At 37.9% G+C, this 20,464-nt stretch overlaps 1 protein-coding gene across 4 annotated transcripts in view; it reads right to left on the bottom strand.

The window, feature by feature from the left end:
• Rb1cc1 (RB1 inducible coiled-coil 1) overlaps positions 1 to 20,464 on the bottom strand; it is a 90,068-nt gene that overhangs the window by 10,150 nt on the left and 59,454 nt on the right. For all 4 annotated transcript variants that reach the window (XM_090338815.1, XM_090338816.1, XM_090338813.1 and 1 more), the window contains exons 16-20: positions 9,945 to 10,110; positions 7,703 to 7,811; positions 7,368 to 7,608; positions 5,767 to 5,821; positions 2,543 to 2,590 (exon numbers count right to left, since the gene is read on the bottom strand). In XM_090338815.1, coding sequence (XP_090194941.1) covers positions 2,543 to 2,590; positions 5,767 to 5,821; positions 7,368 to 7,608; positions 7,703 to 7,811; positions 9,945 to 10,110 — 619 coding nt within the window. The remainder of the gene's footprint in view (positions 1 to 2,542; positions 2,591 to 5,766; positions 5,822 to 7,367; positions 7,609 to 7,702; positions 7,812 to 9,944; positions 10,111 to 20,464) is intronic.

Genomic DNA, 20,464 nt, shown 5'->3' on the forward strand with positions numbered 1-20,464 from the left:
TTGTTCAACTTAGAGCATAAGAGTTTCACTACTGAAGTCGGGCACAGTGGTTTACGCCTGTAATCCTAGCTACTCAGGAGGCTGAGATCTGAGGATCAAGGTTCAAAGCCAGACCTGGCACAACAGGACCTGAGACTCTTATCTCCAATTAACCTCTAGAAAACGGGAAGTGGGGATTGGCTCAAGGGTGAGTTGGTAGTATTGAGCTGAAGAGCTCAGGGACAGTAGCCAGGCCTAGTTCAAGCCCCATGACCCACAAAACAAATAAAGAAAGAAAAAAAGAAAGAAAGAAAGAAAGAAAGATAAAACCACGAAGAAGAAACCTTACCTGAAAAAAATGAAAGCTTAAAAAAAAAAAATCAAACCCACAGCTAGTATTATACAAAAAGCTAAAGCCATTCCCTCCAAAATCAGGAACGAGACAAGGATGCCCACTCTCTCCACTCCTCTTTAACATAGTATCAGAATTCCTAGCCAGAGCAATAAGGCAAGAAGCAAGCATAAAGGGGAACCAAACAGGGAAACAGGAAGTTAAACTTTCCCTCTTTGCAGATGACATGATTCTGTATTTAAAGAACCCTATAGACTCCACTCCCAAGCTGCTTGAGCTGATTCAAAACTTTGGAAAGGTAGCAGGGGATAAAATTAACCCTCAAAAATCAACTGCCTTCCTTTATATGTCAACAGTGAGAGGATCGAGGCAACAATCAGAAAGCAACTCCTTTTGTAATAGCTCAAAGAAAACAAAGTACCTAGGAATGTAAAGGACCTTTTTGATGAAAACTTTTAAAACCCTGAAAAAGGAAATTAAAGCAGAACTGAGGAAATGGAAAAACCTCCCATGTTCCTGGATTGGAAGGGCTATCTACAAATTCACACAATACCCATCAATATCCCAATGTCATTCGTCATTCTTTAAAGAAATAGAAGAGGCAATCCAAGATTTCATATGGAATAAAAAACCCCATATAGCAAAAACAATTCTCAGGAGAAAGAACAGTGCAGGAGGAATTTCAATACCAAACTTGAGACACTATTACAGAGCTATCGTGACCAAAACAACTTGGTACTGGCACAATAACAGGCCTGAAGACCAATGGAATATAATGTAACCCTTCTATTAATTACAATAAAAAATATATGAAAAAAAAGAAGCAACAAACAAAAAAAATCAATTCCAAAGACTATCTTGAAAGGACAGAATGTGGTCATAAAAAAGAAAAAGAAAAAGAAAAAGAATGTGGTCATAAAGTATGTCTATTGCCTCATAAAACTATTAATTATGCTGAGAGCTGTTGGCTTACACCTATGATCCCAGACACCTGGAGGATAAGAGGAGATGGTCCATAGTTCAAGGAAAGCTAGGAACTTTTGCCAGACTAACGAAAAACAACAACAACAAAACAAAATAAAACCAGATCTAAAGCTTCCAGCAAAATCAGAGCTGGCTTTTGTGGCAGAGTCAGCCTAAGAAATATTAAGTTCTGAATTTAAACTCAGTACTATATACAAACACCACCAACAAATAGAATCTCAAACTAGAAATTATTAAAATTAGAAAAATGAGGTAATTGCTTTGCTAAAGAATAACTGGCTATAAACAAGTAAGCTGAGGGTGGGAGTTTGGCCTAGCGGTAGGGTGCTTGCCTACATAGAAAAAAAGCTGGAAGTGGTACTAGGGCCCAAGTGGTAGAGCTCTAGCCTTGAAAAAGTCCAAGGACAGTGGTCAGGCCCTGAGCTCAAGCCTAGGACTGGCAATAACTAATTAGATGCATTATTCAAACAAAATCAGAAGAGCATAAAAGGTCTTTTTCTTTCAGACATCACTTAAGGAGAAGACAAGATTTATGAGAGGGTATGATACATCGAATATGCACACCTGTAAGTAAGCATGTATGTCTTCAAACAGCCTATGAAGGATAGCTCTAATTTGCAACTTACTGCTTGGTTTAAATTTAATACTGAGACTGCAAACCCTAATTGTGGACTTCCAAAACAGTTTTCTTCAGAACCAAACATTATATAAGCATGAATCTAAAGTCACATGTGGGCTGGGGAGTGTAGTCTAGTGGTAGAGTGCTTGCCTAGCATGCTCAAAGCCATGGGTTCAATTCCTTGGTATGACATACACAGAAAAAGCCAGAAGGGGTGTTGTGACTCAAATGATAGAGTGCTAGCCTTGAGAAAGCTTAAGGACAGTGCCCAGACACTGAGTTCTAAGCCCTAGGACAAAAGAAAGAGAAAGAAGGAAGGAAGGAAGGAAGGAAGGAAGGAAGGAAGGAAGGAAGGAAGGAAGGAAGGAAGGAAGGAAGGAAGGAAAGAAAGAAAGAAAGAAAGAAAGAAGGAAAGAAAGAAAGAAAGAAAGTCGGTCATATGTGACAACTGACCCAACTTCACCTTTAAGAATCAGTAGTACTAAGTGAACAATATGGCTTAACAAATGCACTAGAATTACAAAACACACATCCTTCAGACAGCAGATTTCTGTAAAAAAAATGTAAATAATGATAAAACATTAAATACCACTGAGAAAACAACTTACCAGTCTTTGGTTTAACCGCTTATTTTCTTCTTCTTTCAACTGTAGTGTCTACAGGTAGAAAAAAAAAAGAGGACCCGTGGTTTACCCTTATACTTATACAAATAAATCAAAGTTCTTCAACCTAATGTACAGTTTCTGAATAAAATACTAACAAGAATATTATTTTTGCTTGTTTCCAACTATTATTTTCAGGAGAAGTGTGAGCTATCAGTGCTGGCCTTAACTTTGGATTTTTAAATCACATAAGCTTTTAAAGTATAAACATGAGCTGGGCACTGATGGTTCACCCTTATAATTAATGCTAGCTGCTCAGGAGGCTGAGATCTGTGGAATGCAGTTCAAAGTTCGCCCAGGAACAAAAATCCACGAGACTCATCTCCAATTATTCAACAGAAAACTGGAAGTGGTGCTGTGGCTCAAAGTGGTAAAGAGCTAGTCTTGAGCTGAGCTTGGGGACAGTGCCCAAGCCCAGAGTTCAAGCCCTATGACCAGCAACAGCAACAACAACAAAGACAAAAAAAACAAAAGCAAACACAAAAACATGCTGATGAAATCTCAACAGTCTAGGATATGAAACTAGTGCTAGAGATTAAATCAATGGCATTGGGCATGCTCGGCAAGTGCTCCATCTCTGAGTTGTATGAAACTGGATACTCAATGAAGATTTGCCAATTGTATACAACTCTGAACCAAACAAAAGCAGGCCCATTCTTGCAAAATTCTTCCCCACCCATTTTTTAAATTTTATTTTACTGTATAAAGGTGATACATAGTAGGGTTACAATTACATAAGGTAATGAGTACATTTGCTTTCAAACAGTATTGGCCCTCCTTCATTTTCTCCTACTCCCGTCGCCCCTCCTGCTCAGGCTCTAAAGTTTATTTCCAACATAGTGTCTAGTGAGTATCACCCATTGCATTAGTCCACACTTTGTCCCACTGCTTCTGTGATTCCCCCTTCCCATCCCCAAATCAGATAAACTATATACAAATCAGGAACAGTAATCATGGGGAATAAACCAGAGGAGAGAAAAAAAAAGAAAGAAAAACCAAGTAAATTAACACACACAGGAAGAACAATCACCACAACAAAATCCTCTCATTTCCATGTTGTGGATATCATTTCGATTATCATTTTGTAGGGTCATATGTCCATAGATAGCTATTGGTCTACTATAAACTTCTGTTGGGACTATCCTATGCACGTACTAATTATTAGCAATGAGGGAAACCATGGAGCCTATTTTTTTTGGGTCTGGCTTACTTCAGTTAATATGATTTTTCCCAAATTTTTCCATTTCCTTTTGAATAGGGAGATGTCATTCTTTCTCATGGAAGCATAGAATTTCATTGTATATATACATATAAATGTATATATACCACGTTTTCATCATCCATTCATCCACTGAGGGACATCTGGATTGGTTCCATATCTTAACTGTGGTAAATGATGCTACAGTGAACATAGTTGTGCCAGTAGCTTTACTTTAGTGTGGATAAATGCCCAGGAGTGGGACTGCTAGATAATAGGGAAGCTCTTTTGAGGAATCTCCATACTGCTTTCCATAGTGGTTGGGCAAGTTTTATATTCCCGCCAACAGTGTTCAATTATTTTTTCTCAGTCTTGGGGCTTGAACTCGGGGTCTACACACTGTCCTTGGGCTTTCTCAAGGCTCAAGCTCTACCACTTGAGCCATAGCACCACTTCAAGCATTTTTCAAGTTTTTGGTGCCAAGGAATCAAACCAGGTCTTTGTGCACACTAGATAAGCACTCTACCAGTAAGCCAAACTCCTAGCTCCAGTCAATTATTCTTTATTACATCTATATCTGGTTTGTCAACTTGCTTTATATTTTTGCTCACTTCTAACATATAATTTTTTTTTTTTTGGTGGGTCATGGGGCTTGAACTCGGCCTGGGTGCTGTCCCTGAGCTCTACAGCTCAAGGCTACCGCCCTACCCCTAGGCCTGGATGTTGTCCCAGAGCTCTTCAGCTCCAGGTGCCCCCTACCCTTGAGCCAAGCCCCATTTCCCATTTTCTAGAGGTTAACTGGAGATAAGAATCTCAAGTCCTTTTGTGCACAGGCTGGATTTGAACCTTGATCCTCAGATCTCAGCTTCCTAAGTAGCTAGATTACAGACATGAGCCACCAGCCCTTTTATAATTCTTTCTTAAAATATGTAAATAGAGACAAAAAATAAAAATGAAAAAAATGAAAAAAAATGAATGTATAAAATTCTTATTTATTACTTAGTTGAATTCTGAACTGCCATTGAATAAAACTATTATTTCAAGCTGGGCATCAGTGGCTCACGCCTATTGTAATCCTAGCTACTCAGGAGGCAGATATCTGAGGATCACAGTTCAAAGCCAAACTCACACAACCAAAGTCCATGAGATTCCTATCACCAATTAACCACCAGAAAACTGGAAGTAGTAATGTGACTCAAGTGGCAGAGCCCTAGCTTTGAGTTCAAGCCCCATGACCAACCAAAAAAATATATTTCACAAAAATACATATTTAACATGTTTTCCTATATGTATGTGTGCCAGTTCTGGAGCTTTAATTCAGGGCCTCATTCTATCTTGACTTTTTCATTCAAGTCTGACATATCCGCTGAGCAACACCCTCTATGTCCCACATCCAAGTCATAAACTTTTTTCTGGATGGCTTTGAACTTTAAAGCTCAGATTTCAGCCTACTGAATAGCTAAGACTACAAATATTAGCTACCAACGTCTAGCCAAGAAAACATTTCTCTTTATATAGATGTCAAGCACTAGCAAGTTCTAAGAGGCCTGAAACTACTGCCAATTGTTTAAGTCATAAGAATTGAACATGACTTCTCAAAACACTAGCTATAAAAATAAATTTAACGTAGGGCGTGGTGGCTCACGCCTGTAATCCTAGCTACTCAGGAGACTGAGAGCTAAGAATCAAGGTTCAGAGCCAGTTTGGTCACAAAAGAACCTGAGACTCTTATTTTCAATTAACCTAGAAAATGGGAAGTGGGGCTTGGCTCAAGGGTAGGGCAGTAACTTTGAGCTGAAGAGCTCAGGGAAAGTGCCTACGCCAAGTCCAAGCCCCATGATCCTTCACCCCCAAATAAATAAATAAATAAATTTAACATGTAACTCACAAATGTAAATAGGCTACTGTATATTACCAGAATAAGGCTCACTTAAATGCTTTCCTAAGATGAAAATATTGAGAATTTACTTACTCGTTCTAAGAGCATTATTCTCTGCTTTTCTTCAGACAGCATATGGATATTTTCTCTAAAAGAGAGAATTATGTTTATTAAGTAAATTTTAATTGGAAGCTAGGAAGGAAAGTAGGAAAGAAGGAAACAAAACAGCACCCCAAATTTCCTTTGTGAGTCCTACCACATCTTGTGGAAGAGTTGATGTCACACGGCCCCGTCTCTGAGAATGAATGACACATAAAAGTTCTGGGCTAGTGGTACAGTGCTCGCCTAGCATGCACAAAGGCCTGGGTTCGATTCCTCAGTACCACATACATAGAAAAAAGCTGGAAGTAGTGCTGTGGGTCAAGTGGTAGAGCTCTAGCCTTGAGAAAAGTCCAAGGACAGTGTTTGACCCTGAGTTCAAGCCCCATGACTGGCAAAACAAACAAACAAACAAAAAAGTATCTTAGGACTGCCCACCCTCCCCTCTGCAGACATTAATATAAGTTTGAGGTCCTGGGACCTCAAGCACAGTGCTCCTCTTTTAGTCTTCCTCCATCTTCCCCTTTGAAGGGTAGGTCACTGTTTTGTTTCTCTGTCTTAATCATCCTTTTCATCTTATTTACTGTTTTTCATTGTTTTGTGTTTTTTTTGGTTGCTGGTTGTCCCTGCCTTCAGCTTAAGGCAAATGCTCTGCTACTTAAGCCACAGTGCCACTTCCGGTTTTCTGATGGTTAACTGGAGATAAGAGTCTCACAGATTTTTAATGCTCAGGCTGGCTTTGAACCATGATCCTCAGATCTCAGTGTCAGTGCCTGGCTCTTACTGTTCTTTTTTTAGAAGGAGAGCATGGGCAGGACAGGAGTTTATTCCATGTAGCCCTTTTTGACATCTCCTGCTAGCTCCCCTTACTTTCCTTCATAAATTATCTTAACAACCTATGGTACCAGAATCTCAGACACAGGGTCTTATAACCTTAAATGGCCTGGTACTGACTGTATAGTCCAGCTGAGTCGAAACTTTTGATGTTCCTACCTTGTCGTCCCCGAGTGTTGGGATTACAGGTGTGTACCATGATGCTCAGCAAACGAAATCTCTGAGGTAGCACTGAAACTCTGAGTGCTTGCCCATGTTCCTGTGTGTGATTTCAGTCATGGACATTTATTATAGACAGATTCGATCCTGCCTTTACCAGTCCTTAGTTTCTTTGTTATATTCCCCTTCGGATCTCTCTGCATAGCAGCTTTGTGCTTTGTAGTACTTTTGATCTACCTGATAAATAGATACTACTGTGGTGTCATGGAGTGCTGCTTGTGGGAAATCTCAGCTCCCAAACTTTAATTTAGCAGATTATCACCAACACTCATTGGACTTGGATTCAGCAAGTCTTTTAAAGTTTCCAAGTACCCTTGATAAAGCTTTTTGGTTTTGAATTCCTTGTCTCCTTTACTGTGTTTTCTATCAAATGCTAATAATCTTTTGGTATACATAGAATGAAATATTTAAATACATATGTAGAATGCATTCTATACATAGAATACATAGGATGTCTTCCAAAGGTTTTGATTGAATTATATACTTTATATAAATTTTATAACTTACAGAACTGCACTGAGGATCTAAACACAGACACTTACTGCACAGACATCATGCTTGTCTCCATTGCTGAATCCACTCTTCCTTCCTCTGCTGTTTCCACGGCCTGTCTTTCTGTTTCACCAGGGAGTTCAGGTGCACATGCTCCATAAAGCTCTGGGGCAGCAGTTATATGTGGAAGAGGAATAAAACTGCTACTACGCAACTTACTGACTTCTTCTTCAAGCTTCTTCTTTTCCTCAAGCAACCGAGCTCTATCTTCAGAAAGAGACTCTATCAAATCTAAAAGACACCAAATTGAAATAAGCATTACATAATGAAAACTATTCTTACATTTTTCAAAAGGATTAAAAATCTTAGTAAAAATAGTACTGACCTTTATCTCTCTCCTGCTGCTGCATTGTACTTTTCAATTTATCACTAAGATCATTGATTATGTTTTCTTTTCTCATTTTCTCTCTTGTTAAAACAGTGTTGAAATTGGTCTGAAACAAAGAATAACTACATTATCTGCATACATTTAGCAGCTAATACTAATAAACTTACACTTCTGTGGTACCTATTTTTCTTTTTTCAGTCGAGGGGCCTGGGCACTGTCCCTGAGCTCTTTAGTCCAAGGCTCTACTACTTGAGCCACAGGGCCTCTTCTAGTTTTCTGGTGGTTAACCGGAGATAAGAATCTTATGAAAAACTTTTGCACCTGAGCTGGCTTTGAACCATGATCCTCAGATCTCAGCTCCTGAGTAGCTAGGATTGCAGGCTTCAGCCACCGTTGCCCGGCTTATTAAGACTTATTCTCTGACTTATACACTTTCTTCCTATAAATTTCATGGATCTAATTGCCTACAGAGATACCATGAGACAATCAGAAATTTTAACTACACAGGCTGCTTTCATAAGGAAGAATGAATTAGCTGTGAGTTTGGCCTAACGGTAGAGGGCTTGCCTAGCATGTACGAAGACCCGGGTCGATTCCTTCATACCACATACATAGAAAAAAGCTGGAAGTGGTGCTGTGACTCAAGTGGTAGAGCTCTAGCCTTGAGAAAGCCCAAGGACAGTGCTCAGGCCCTGAGTTCAGTCCCAGGACTGGCAAAAAAAAAAAAAAAAAAAAAGACTGAATTATTTAAACATTTCATTAAAATCTTGAAGTTCAATAATCAGTGAATGTTGAAATGATCTAAATGGTCATTTGAACGTGATTTCTCATCACATGCCTAACATTTTTTTCTTTTTGGGGACTGAACTCAAGGTCTGGGACTGTCCTTCAGCCTTTTCACTATAGGATGATGCTCTACAACTTAAACACAGTTCCATTTCTGTTTTCTTGGTGGTTAATTACAGATAAGAATCACATGGTTTTCTTGCCCAGGCTGACTTCGAATTTCCATCCTCATTCTCCTGAGTAGCTAGAATCACAGGCATAAGCCACTAGTGCCAGGCTTCTGGCTGCCGTTTGAATCCCAAGAGTTCATTGATTTTTGGACCATAATGCTTGAAGCAAGAGGGTAGTTTAAGAGTAAAATAATTAGGGGGGGGGGGCAATAATTCGTTTCTACATTAAAATTTCAACAAAGTCACTAAATGTTAAATATACTTTAGCTAGTAAGAATACAGAAAGAGCCCTTAAAAGAGAACTTTATGGAACTGAGAGTGTAGCCTAGTGGTGGAGTACTTAGGTAGAAAGCACAAAGTCCTGGGTTCAATTTCTTGGTGCTATATACACAGAAAAGGCCGGAAATGATGTTGTGACTCAAGTAGTAGAGGGGCAGCCATGAGAAATCTCAAGGACAGTGACCCTGAGTTCAAACTCAAGGACTGGCAGAGAGAACTTTATAACTTCCTTTTGTATCATTTATACATAAAAGCTTAAAATATTTGTCAAAGCATATCTCTCTCTCTCTCTCCTTCCTTCCTGGTCCTGGGACTTGATCTCAGGGCCTGGGCACTGTCTTTAGACACTTTTGTTCAAGGCTAGTCCTCTGCCACTAGAGGACTAGAGTCACAGCGACACTTCTGGTCTTTTCTGTGTATGTGGTAGGGAGGAACTGAATCCAGGGCTTCCTACATGCTAAGCGAGCACTCTATCACTAGGCTAAGCTCCCTGCTCAAAAAGCAGAAATTTCATCATTTAGTTTTTTTCATTGCTTACTGTTTATATGAGATGAATTTTGGAATGTTTGTCATAATTGATAAGTATATGAGAAAGAAGGGCTAAGTCATTTCTGCTAATCTCACTATATAACTACTAAGTTTTCAAACTAAAAAGACATCAATTAGATAGCTATCAGTTTTAAAACTCTTTTATTTCATCTGGTCCAGTTTGGAAATCTGGACCTATGTTTGTGCTTACAAAAGAGCACACAGAGAATACAAAAAAAAAAAAAAGAGATTAATGCAGAATAAACCATGTAAATGATCTGTCACTTCTTCATTAATTGATAAAAATCTTATTCAGTTACTGTACTTGGTCAATGCTTTTTCTTGGCTATTTTTTTAATACATAACTTCTCATGAAAAATGGAAATTAAGAGGAACAGGGAAGTTATATCTACAAGAAATCTTCATTACATTTCTTCACTTATATTAGCCTTTTTCAAACAAGGCTAGGCTCATACCTGCTGTTCAGCAATCAAAGATGTTCGAACATTTTGCATTTCTTCATTCTTTCTTTTTTCTTGCTCTTCAAGTTGTTCTAGAAACTTAGCTTTTTCTTCTTGAAGTTTTTCTTGAAGTTCAGCAACTAAACTTGAAGAATCTTCTCTGGTAGATTCAATGGTAGGACTTAAAAGTAGAATGTCATATTAAATTTAATCATTACAGATGCAATTATAAATGTATCAAATATTATATTTAGGCTGTTTATCATTCATTAATCTAATATAGTTAGAAAGCCAATTCTACTTTAACACTTTTGTCTTTATGACTTAAGGAAAAGTTTAATAATAATGATACACTAGTTAACTATCATGTAAATTCACCATAATATGCTACTTCTGTACCTTTCCATTAGCTTTAATTTTCAGTTTTGCTGTTCCTATACACAATTTACAATTTACTTGTCTGAAGAAAAAATAAAACTATTCAAAGATCTCTTATGCTAAAAGGTCTTGATTTTAGCTAATTTTGCCAAGTAATGAATAAATAGTATAAAGCTAAAACTGAACTGAACTCTTCATATAAAAATGTTCTACATATTCCTTAACTGATATTATTTGCCAAAGATTTGCTCATTTCTTAAAGATTGCTCACCTGCATTAGATATGAGAAGACAAAAAGGACAAATAAAAAAAAGAAGAAACACTGAGCAATACTTATTTTAACTTCTCATAAAACTAATTACTAGTTTTATTAACTTTCAACCTTTACATAATCCTTTAAATAATCATATGAATTAAAAGTCTAAAAAGTCCCTTGGACAATACTAAAACACACTATACCAAGTGAAGTTGTAATGTGGCTAAAGTTTTTCAGTCTACCTTCATTACCAGGTAGCTTATGTTTAATGTTTTTAGAATCAGCATGCACTGTTCAATCAATATTGATTTAAAATGTTCTTGCCCTATATAACTGCCTAATTACATGATAAAGAGCATAATACTAACAAGTGATAAGCATTCAGAGAACTACTAGCATTCTTGTGCTCAAATTTCTAAAATTACAGATAAAATTTCACCACATGCCAATAGCTGACTGCTATAATCCTAGCTACTCAGGAAGCTGACATCTGAGTATCATGGTTCGAAGTCAGCCTGGACAGGAAAGTACAGGAAACCCTTAATTCCAAACCATCAAAAAGCAGAAAACAGAACTGTGGCTCAAACTGTAGAGTGCTTGTTTTGAACAATAAAACTCAGGGACAGCAAGCACATAGGCCTGCAGTGCAAGCCTCAGGACTAGTACATGAACAAAAAGAAAAAGCAAGCAAACAGACAAACAACTAATTAAAGTATGATGCTTTCCTGAGAGGACGAGTGAAGTAAGATTCCCTATTCCATTAACAAAATTAACTTAAATGTTAAGATAAAAGATTTGTTTATAAAGTTTCATCTCTACTGTTGGGGGAGTGACAATGTGTAAGTGAAACAGTATAGCAAATATAAAAAAAAATTGACTGTGGCTGGAAGTTTAGCCTAGTGGTAGACTTCTAGCTTGCACAAAGACCTAGGTTCGATTCCTTGGTACCACATACATACAAAAAAAGCCAGAAAAAATGCTGTGGCTCAAGTGGTAGAGTTCTAGCCTTGAGAAAGCCAAAGATCAGTGCCCAGGCACTGAGTTCAAGGCCCAGGACTGGCAAAAAAAGAAACCAAACAAACCCCTGACTGGCAGCAGAAATGGGAATGTTAACAAAGAAAGAGAATACAAAAAAGAGAATGCTATGAAATGCTCAGGGTAAAACTAGGTATAGGTGAGGTTTACAAGCAATCAAGTTCAGCTATGCTTTTCTTGAAGAATGGTCTCTACAATTCAAAGAAAATGATGAGCAAAAGTCAAGGCTATATTCAGATAAACAAAACAGTTACTGGAAAGAGACAGAAAACACAGGGCAAGTTAGATCATGAATAACAGTAATAGAAAGCTTTACTGTAAGTACAATATAAAGTAATTAAAACTTTAATCTAGACAGTGACAAAATATAAGCTTAGGTTTGTTTTAAAAAGCCTATTGTGAAGAGGAATGCCACTGAGAAACAGAAAGTACACAAAACTGAAGGAATTTATATTAATGAGAATAAACAGTGTAAACTGTAAATGAATATAAGGATGGCATGTAGGAGGTGGAAAGTACCTATAATTCCTAAGTATCTTGCCTCTTGGATTGCCTGGTACACTATATGGCAGGACTAATGTGCTGAGGTGACAGCGTAGGGATGGTTCTAGGAGCACAAATGCATATAGATACCATTGTCACTTTGAAGACACTGAATAACCCCCAATCTCCAATTAGTCTATATGTATAAGATTCCTAAATCACATATGATAGAAAGAGAAATCTTAAAGGAGAGAAGGGATGAATGAAAGGAGGAAATGAAGAGCTAAAGATGATCTGAATTTATCCCTGTGTAATCAGTTACTCAGGAGGCTGAGATCAGAAAGGGGTGGGGTCACGTAGTACTGGAGATGTCACTCAAAAGGTACAGTCGTTATGGGCCAGGAGTGAGGCCTGGTGGTAGAGTTTTTTCCTAGTGTACATGAACCCCTGGGTTCAATTTCTTGGTATCATATAGATAGAAAAAACCTGAAGTGGCACTGTGGGTTCAAGTGGCAGAGCGCTAGTCTTGAACAAAAAGTGTTCAAGGACAGTGCCCAGGCCCTGAGTTCAAGGCCCAGAATGGGGGGGAGGTACAGTGGTTTACCAAGCATGGGTTCAATCCCCAGCACCAGCACTCCCTTTACTTAAAGAACTTCTGCACTACCACCACCACCACCAATCTCAGATTTCAAATCTCAAGAACTAGGACAAATCAAGTTTCTGCTTCTTAAGCTATTCAATTGGCAGTCAGCATGTATTATATCTCTACTAGACTACCAGACTAGCACTGGCTCACTGGGAAGAAAATTATTATCTTATATTACATGTCTCCCAAGTCAAAAAGAAATCAGGAAAAAGAAGATTAAAAGAAGAAGAAAAGGGAGTTTAGGAGTTCTAAATGGCTGTCAAGTATATAACCTATTTTAAATTATCCTAGGCTTGAAATGATCCTAATATCAGGAGAAATTAACCTTAATAATGAAGCCATAACAGTTGAAATAGGTTTTATTTTCATACTACTACCACTGCTTGCCTCTCTGTGAAAACATAAGGAGCTCTGTTTGGGGGTAAGACAGGAGAGGCAGAAAATATTACTGTCTATTACAATCCAATTAAAAATTTAACATAACAAAGTCACCACAAAAATCTAAGAAAAATATCAGTAAAAGTTGCTTTTTTCTTATGGTCAACCAAAATTCACATAAAAGTATCTTTGAATACATGGCCAGCACTGACAGACTTTGAAATCAGAATTCAAGAAGCAGATACAGGGGCTGGGAGTTTGGCCTCGTGGTAGAGTGCTTCCCTAGCATGCACAAAGACTCAGGGTTCGATTACTCAGTACCACATACATAGAAAAAAGCTGGAAGTGGTGCTGTGGCTCAAGTGGTAGAGCTCTTGCTTTGAGAAAAAAAGCCCAAGAACAGTGCTCAGGCCCTGAGTTCAAGCCCCAGGACAGGCAAATAAATAAATAAATAAATAAATAAGTAAATGCAGATAAATAAATAAATGAATGAATGAATGAATGAAGCAGATACATTTGCTACCAATTAGAATCTGTAATATTGTAATGTAAAACTTGACAATGAAGTAGTTCTAGCAAAAATTTCTATCATTTTATGTGTATCTACCAACAGAAAATTTGCACTGAATTATAACTACAATGTCTAGATATATGGTAACTCTCCCCTAACATTTACAACATTAAATTTAGGCTTAAAATTAATTATATCAGAACCAAGAAATGATTCAGAGAAGAAAATCTTCACTGGCAGTGCAAGAAATTTTTTGAGTGAAAAACATTCAAAAAACTGAACAGCAAAAGAAAAATCTGATTAATGGACAAGAGAAGTGAACAGACTATTCTCTGAAAAGGAAATACAAATCAAACCATACTAGGATCTCATCTCATCCTAGTGGTATAGTAATCAACAAAGAAACCCTTGCTTGGATTCCCAGGTCGAGAATCCCAGGTACATGAAGGAACTCTTACATATTACTGGTAGGAATATAAACTAAAGCAAGTACAATGGAAATCATTCTAGAGATTCCTCAAAACATCTGAAAGTAGGGGTTGGGGATTTAGCTCAGTGGAAGAGAACTTGCCTGAGTTCAGTCTTTAGCTCTGGGGAAGAGAAAAAAAATCTAAAAATAGACATACTTTATGTCTACTTTTGTATGTGTATTTCTAAACTAATATAACTTAGTATGCAAAAAAGATTTACTATGCAATTAAGAAACAATGCAATGACTATTGCCCAGCAACCAAGAAACAGACAAACTATAGCACGTGTATACCAAGAAATATTAGTCAACAATGAAATTATAGTATTTATAGGAAAGTGGATAGAAGTGGAGATCATCATGTTAAGCAAGATAAGTCAGACACAAAAAGGCAAATACTTCATGATTTCATGCCTAGACCTAAAAGATATCAATGAATATGTACATGATATGTACATATCAACATATATGATGCATATATGTATATTGTAATGATGTATAACATTACATCATATACATTTATACACACAACACCTATATAATGTACATTATATAATGCAGATAACATACATTTATACATATTATAAAAGGTTGGGGGAGAAAGAAAGCAATTGTGAGGGTTATTCTTAAAATATAATGTATGAGCATTTACTACACAATGATGACAACAAATGGTACAACTAATTTGCTCCCACCTTCCAAACAATAAAGAAATGACAGGAAGGAAGGAAAGCCTCAGCTGAGGAGCAAGTGAGTACTGGTAGGAGTGAGAAGGGCTGTGAGGGAGAAAAGCCTGCAGAGATGGCTTTGGGAGAAAAGAGTACAAGTTTGATCATGATATGCTAAAAGACATGTATGGAAATGTCACAATGAAGCCCTGCTTGTACAACTAGTGTAAGCTAATTAAGAAAACTTAAGATTAAAAAGAGATAAAAATTTAAAAATATCTTCATCCACAGTCATTCAGAAACACATTACTTGCTAGAAGTAAGGTAAGGAACTGTAGTAGGCAGACTTCCCCAGACCTCAGTAAATTAACCGCATGCACACTCATTTGTCTGCACCCAAGTGTGAGACATCAATTCACCTTATATTCTCAAGAAAACAATGTAAAGTGATTTGCCACTCCTTGACTAATTTATTTTAACCTTTCCTTAATCCCAAGTACAATAATTAGGCATCTTCAATTTCCTCTTTGTTCAAATCCTCTGTTTCTGTACACCACCTTACTGACTTATGGAAGTTTCTAACATTATAATTAAGAGTTAATTCTTTGCTGGTTGATGGTGGCTCCCACCTATAATCCTAACAGAAGGCTGAGATATGAGGATGGCGGTTCAAAGCCAGCCCAGGCACTAAAGACTATGAGAATCTTATCTCCAATTAACCACCAGAAAACTGGAAGTGGAACTGTGGCTCAACAAGGTGGAAAGCTGGCCAAGCCCCAGGACAAAAAAGTTAATAACCTTATTTGCATCTTGCAAATGTTCCTCGATGGTGGCTGTACACTCAGTATAGATTCTGGTATAAGTGTAATCAAGTTTGGAAAGACTAGCAAAATTAGATGTGTCTTCATATTATACAATTTCTGTTCAAAAATTTCTTTTGCATGGCAGATAAGCTGATAACATTATCCAAAGTCCCCTTTTCAGGAATGACTGGGTTCAAATTTTCCAATGAGACGCACATGCATAATAAGTAATGAAAAGTCTATTATTATCCAGATGGCTGTTGCTAGCTGTATGAATAATGTGACATTCCAAACAAAACCTGCTTGAGTAGAAAACTGGCATATGAAATTAAAGAGCCACCATGCACAGGTGGCTGACACCTGGAATCCTAGCTACTTAGGAGGCTGAGATCTGAAGAATGACAGGAGAGGCAGGAAAGCCTATGAGACTTTTATCTCCAAATAAACTACCAAGATGGCTGAAAGAGGAGGTATGGCTCAAGTGATAGTTAGCCTTGAGTGGAAAACTAAATAAAAAACTTCAGGGATGGGGCAGATAGTTTGGCCTAGTGGTATAGACCGCTTGCCTAGCATGCACAAAGACCAGGGTTCGATGCTTTGGTACCACATACATAGAAAAGCTGGAAGTGGTACTGTGGCTCAAGTGGCAGAGCACTAGCCTTGAGGAAAAAGACCAAGGATAATGCTCAGGGCCCTGAATTCAAGCCCTAGGACTGATAGCAACAACTCAGGGACAGCAGGCAGGCCTGAGTTCAAGGTTCAGGACGGGGCAAACAAGAAAAAGAAAAAAAAAAGAATAAGAAAAAAAAGAAAAAGGAAAGAAAAGAAGAAAAAGTACTGTAGTTTTTGTTTTTTTAAAGAGGACTTTCTGCCTAGAGATTTCCTGGCCTTCAGCATTCATTCATTGCTCAGTTCTCTCAATACAAATGTTTAAAAATTGTTTTATTTTTTAAGATCAGTCAGACAAAGAAACTATTCTAAAGGGAGATAAGTCTGGAAGACATGAAATTCTGTGGTAATGACTTAACTGTTGCAGTAAAATGCAACATGCCATGGTTTAACAGTTGACACCTGTAGTTGTTTGATCTCAAGTAACAAATGAAAACAAGGCCCTGGCAGGTGTTTGAAAACAAATTCCTTCAGAACACCCTTTTATAAAGAGCTTCATCTCAACTTGGTTCCATTCTCAAAATGCCAATCCTTTCAACAACTTCTTTCCAAAAGCCAATCCTTTCAACAACTTCTTCCCATAACATACTTCTAGACCCATTACTATTTTCAAACTTAACCTAACTGTAGCTGTAAAGCAACAAAAGTATTTCAACTGGCACCGCAACTCACATCTGTAAACCTAGGTTTACAGCTACTCAAGAGGCTGAGATCTGAGGATCTTGGTTCAAAACCCATTAAGACTGTTATCTTTAATGAGCTACCAGAAAACCAGAAATGGAATTGTAGCTCAAATGGTAGAGTGGTAGCCTTTAGCTGAAGAGCTCAGTGACAAAGCCCAGACCAAGACTGCAAACCCTACAACTGATCAAAAATAAACAAACAAAACATAAATAAAATGTTTCAGCAAAAGCTTGCTTAAGAGCTATTTAAGAAGGACCAAGTGAAAAGTAGCACAGGAGGGAACAACTTGAACCTGAATTCAAATGAAATTACTTATAATTTCATTGCAAAGGGCCACAGATTCCAGATTCAATGTTAGCTACTAATATTTTCCAAACAGGCATAAAAATGAGAGGAGGAGGGAGGTACTTGATACAAAGAATAAGCACATTCAGTTCACTACTTTTTTTGTGAGTGTTGTTGAACACGGCCACAAAGCAAACAGGAGGGTTCATAAGCTAAACAATAGCTTTTTCAAGTATATAAAACAATGACATTTCCCACTTTCATTACAGAAAACAGCTTTCACACACACACACACACCCAACAACAAAACCAAAAGAACATATGTTGGGTCAGGTGACCCAAATGGTTAATTCCAGTACTCAGGAAGCCAAAGCAGGATAGAGGCTAGCTTCTATTTTGGAGAGGGTCATGTCTATAGAGAGATCATACCTCCAAAAACAAACAAAACAGTTACATATACTAAACGTAATAAGCCATTATACTAAAAATTTTAAATCTTAATTTTCACTGCAGAAAGTATTGAATCTTAGTACCACAAATACAGAAAAAATCAGAAGTGGGGTTGTGGCTCAAGTGGTAGAGGGGTAGCCTTGAAAAGGTTCAAGGACAGTGCGCAGCCCCTTAGTGCCACGACTGGCCCCAAATAAATAAATAAAATACCACTCTTGCTTCTTACATGAAGGACAGAAACACTCATAAGAAGTGCACACCTGACTGTGATTATAAGAGGCATAAAAATTCTAATACTATCTGGCCCATTATAAAACATTAGCTGATTTACAGGAGAACATGTGAAGGTAGTTCTGCTGGAAGGAAGAGTCCAAAGGATATTTCCTTCACCAAGGCTTTGAGAAATTTAAGTATAAAAGCTATAGTGCCTGAAATACCATACATTTAATGGGAATGACAGGATGCTGCAGTGGCAAAGATCAGTTAGTGACACATAATGACCAGAGATATCATGTGACTCTCAAGGTAGCAGAGCAGTAATCAGCTTATCCTAAACAAAACAAAGCAAAAACAAAAAATAACAAAATTCTCTCAGTGGTTGTACTATAGAATGGGCTGATTCAAACCTTATTTAAAAAGCCAATCCCTAGTGGCTCACTCTTGTAATCCTAGCCACTTGGAGGCTGAGATCTGAGGATCAGGGTTCAAAGCCAGGAGTTTGGCCTAGTGGCAGAGTGCTTGCCTACCATGCACGAAGACTTGGGTTTGATTCCTTGGTACCATATACATAGAAAAAGCCAGAAATTGTGTTGTGGCTCAAGTGGCAGAGTGCCAGCCTTGGGAAAAAAGCCCAAGGACAATGATCAGGCCTAGAGTTCAACCCTCAAGACTGGCAAAAACAAAACAAAACAAAACCCCAAAAACGTCGAAGCCGGGCATGGTGGGTAGCTCAGCCTGTAATCCTAGCTACTAAGGAGGCTGTGATCTAAGGATTGAGGTTCAAAGCCAGCCCAGGCACAAAATGATTCAGACTCTTATCTCCAATTAACCTCTAGAAAACAGGAAATAGGGCTTGGCCCAAAGGCAGGGTGGTAGCCTTGAGTGGCAGAGCTCAGGAACAAAGCCCAGGCCCCCACCACCCACAACAAAACCATGGATTCTAAATCTACTACAGATTAAATCTAATCTGAAAGGAAATCTAAGTCAAGAGAATCATACAGCTTACTAAATCTAAGATCTAGACCAATATCCAACTACAAAGTCAAAGGATGTTTGGCCTTCTCTAGAAGTGTGGGAGATTATGGTACACTGGTTTATCCTCAGCCCACTGTGGCCTATCAGGTAACATTTTTATTATTTGAATGTTAACAACCCACTGGGTCTCTCCCATGAGACCTGTTAAGAAGATCCACAATCAGGCCTGGAACAGATTACACTATTTAAGTTCTCTTGCTCATGGAATGAGATATGAGTTATGGCAATTGCGATCTCACTTCACATAACATTTTTAATACATGCTTATTTAATTTACATATGTGTCCTATCCAAAAGACAGAGATTAGCAATGGATTATCATACAATCAGGGCAAACAACCACTGTTAATCCATCTTCTTGATGGGTTCAATCAGTAAGGCCTCTATTACTTGACATGTAGTTATCAGCTTGGTGATATACCTTCCCCACCCAATTCCTATTCGTTAAGAGCAGGAGTTGAAAATTTCGGTTGGAAATGAGCAGCAATATTTATTTAATGATCTTCATTACAACTACTCAACTCTTGATAAATAAGAGTTCTGGGCATGGCAGTGTTCTACTAAAGCTGGAACAAAAGCTTGTTTTTTTTCTGTGATATGTATGTCAAATTCCTCCAAAAAATACCTGAAATCAGATAATACAAGCCTTAAATATACTATATATTTTTCTATACATATCTGGTTTCAAATTTAATAAAAATTAAGCATAGTAAAAATGACAAAACTGAACAATTATACTAAAGTACATCATACAAATGTGGTCTCTCAAAATATCCTAATTTTACTGTACTCACCCTTCTTGTGATGAGAGATGATAATGTCTACATGTTGAGATGAAGCGAGGTAAATGAGGTAGCCTCTGTTACATAGCGCCAGACTACCACTGACCTACATCAGAAGGATCATCGAAGCATAATGATGTTGGCTGACTACAGGTGAGTGAAACCCTGGATAAGGGCTGGTTAGAGTTAGAGGAGGACATGGGACAACACAGGATACTCCACTGTATGCACAAGTGATAGATCTCACAAACCCAGTTTGTTAATCTCTGGTTTGGATCACAGGCCAGTTTGCCTATATCTACATTGACAGCAGTACATTTTTAATGACTTAGTATTGCAGGATATTCTGTCATCCTAAAACTTATCTAGTTGGCTTTTGTTTTTAAAATAAACCCGGCTGAAGTGATGCTGTGACTCAAAGTGGTACAGTGCTAGCCTTGGGGAAAAGAACCCAGGCCTTCTGAGTTCAAGCTCCAGGACCAACAAAGGAAAATGGCAGGGGAGGGGGGAGAGAGAGGAGAGAGAGGAGGAGAAACAGGGAGGGAGGGAGAGAGACATGGGTTGACAGAGGAGAGGAGGGAGAAAAAAGAAGAGAAAGAAGAAACAAGACAGAGGAAATAGGAAAGGAAAAGAGAAAAGGAAAGAGAAAGGAAAGGAAGGCTTTATGGAAAGTTTTCTCAGTTCAGACATGTACAAAAATGTTTGGTCCACATTGACAATTTCATTGTATCTTGGAAAACACTGGAATTTGAGTTGGCAGAGATACTGGTTTTACTACTCAAGA

Source organism: Megascapheus bottae, chromosome 9 (genome assembly GCF_031878675.1).
Source record: "Megascapheus bottae isolate mThoBot1 chromosome 9, mThoBot2.hap1, whole genome shotgun sequence".
NCBI classification, from domain to species: domain Eukaryota; kingdom Metazoa; phylum Chordata; class Mammalia; order Rodentia; family Geomyidae; genus Megascapheus; species Megascapheus bottae.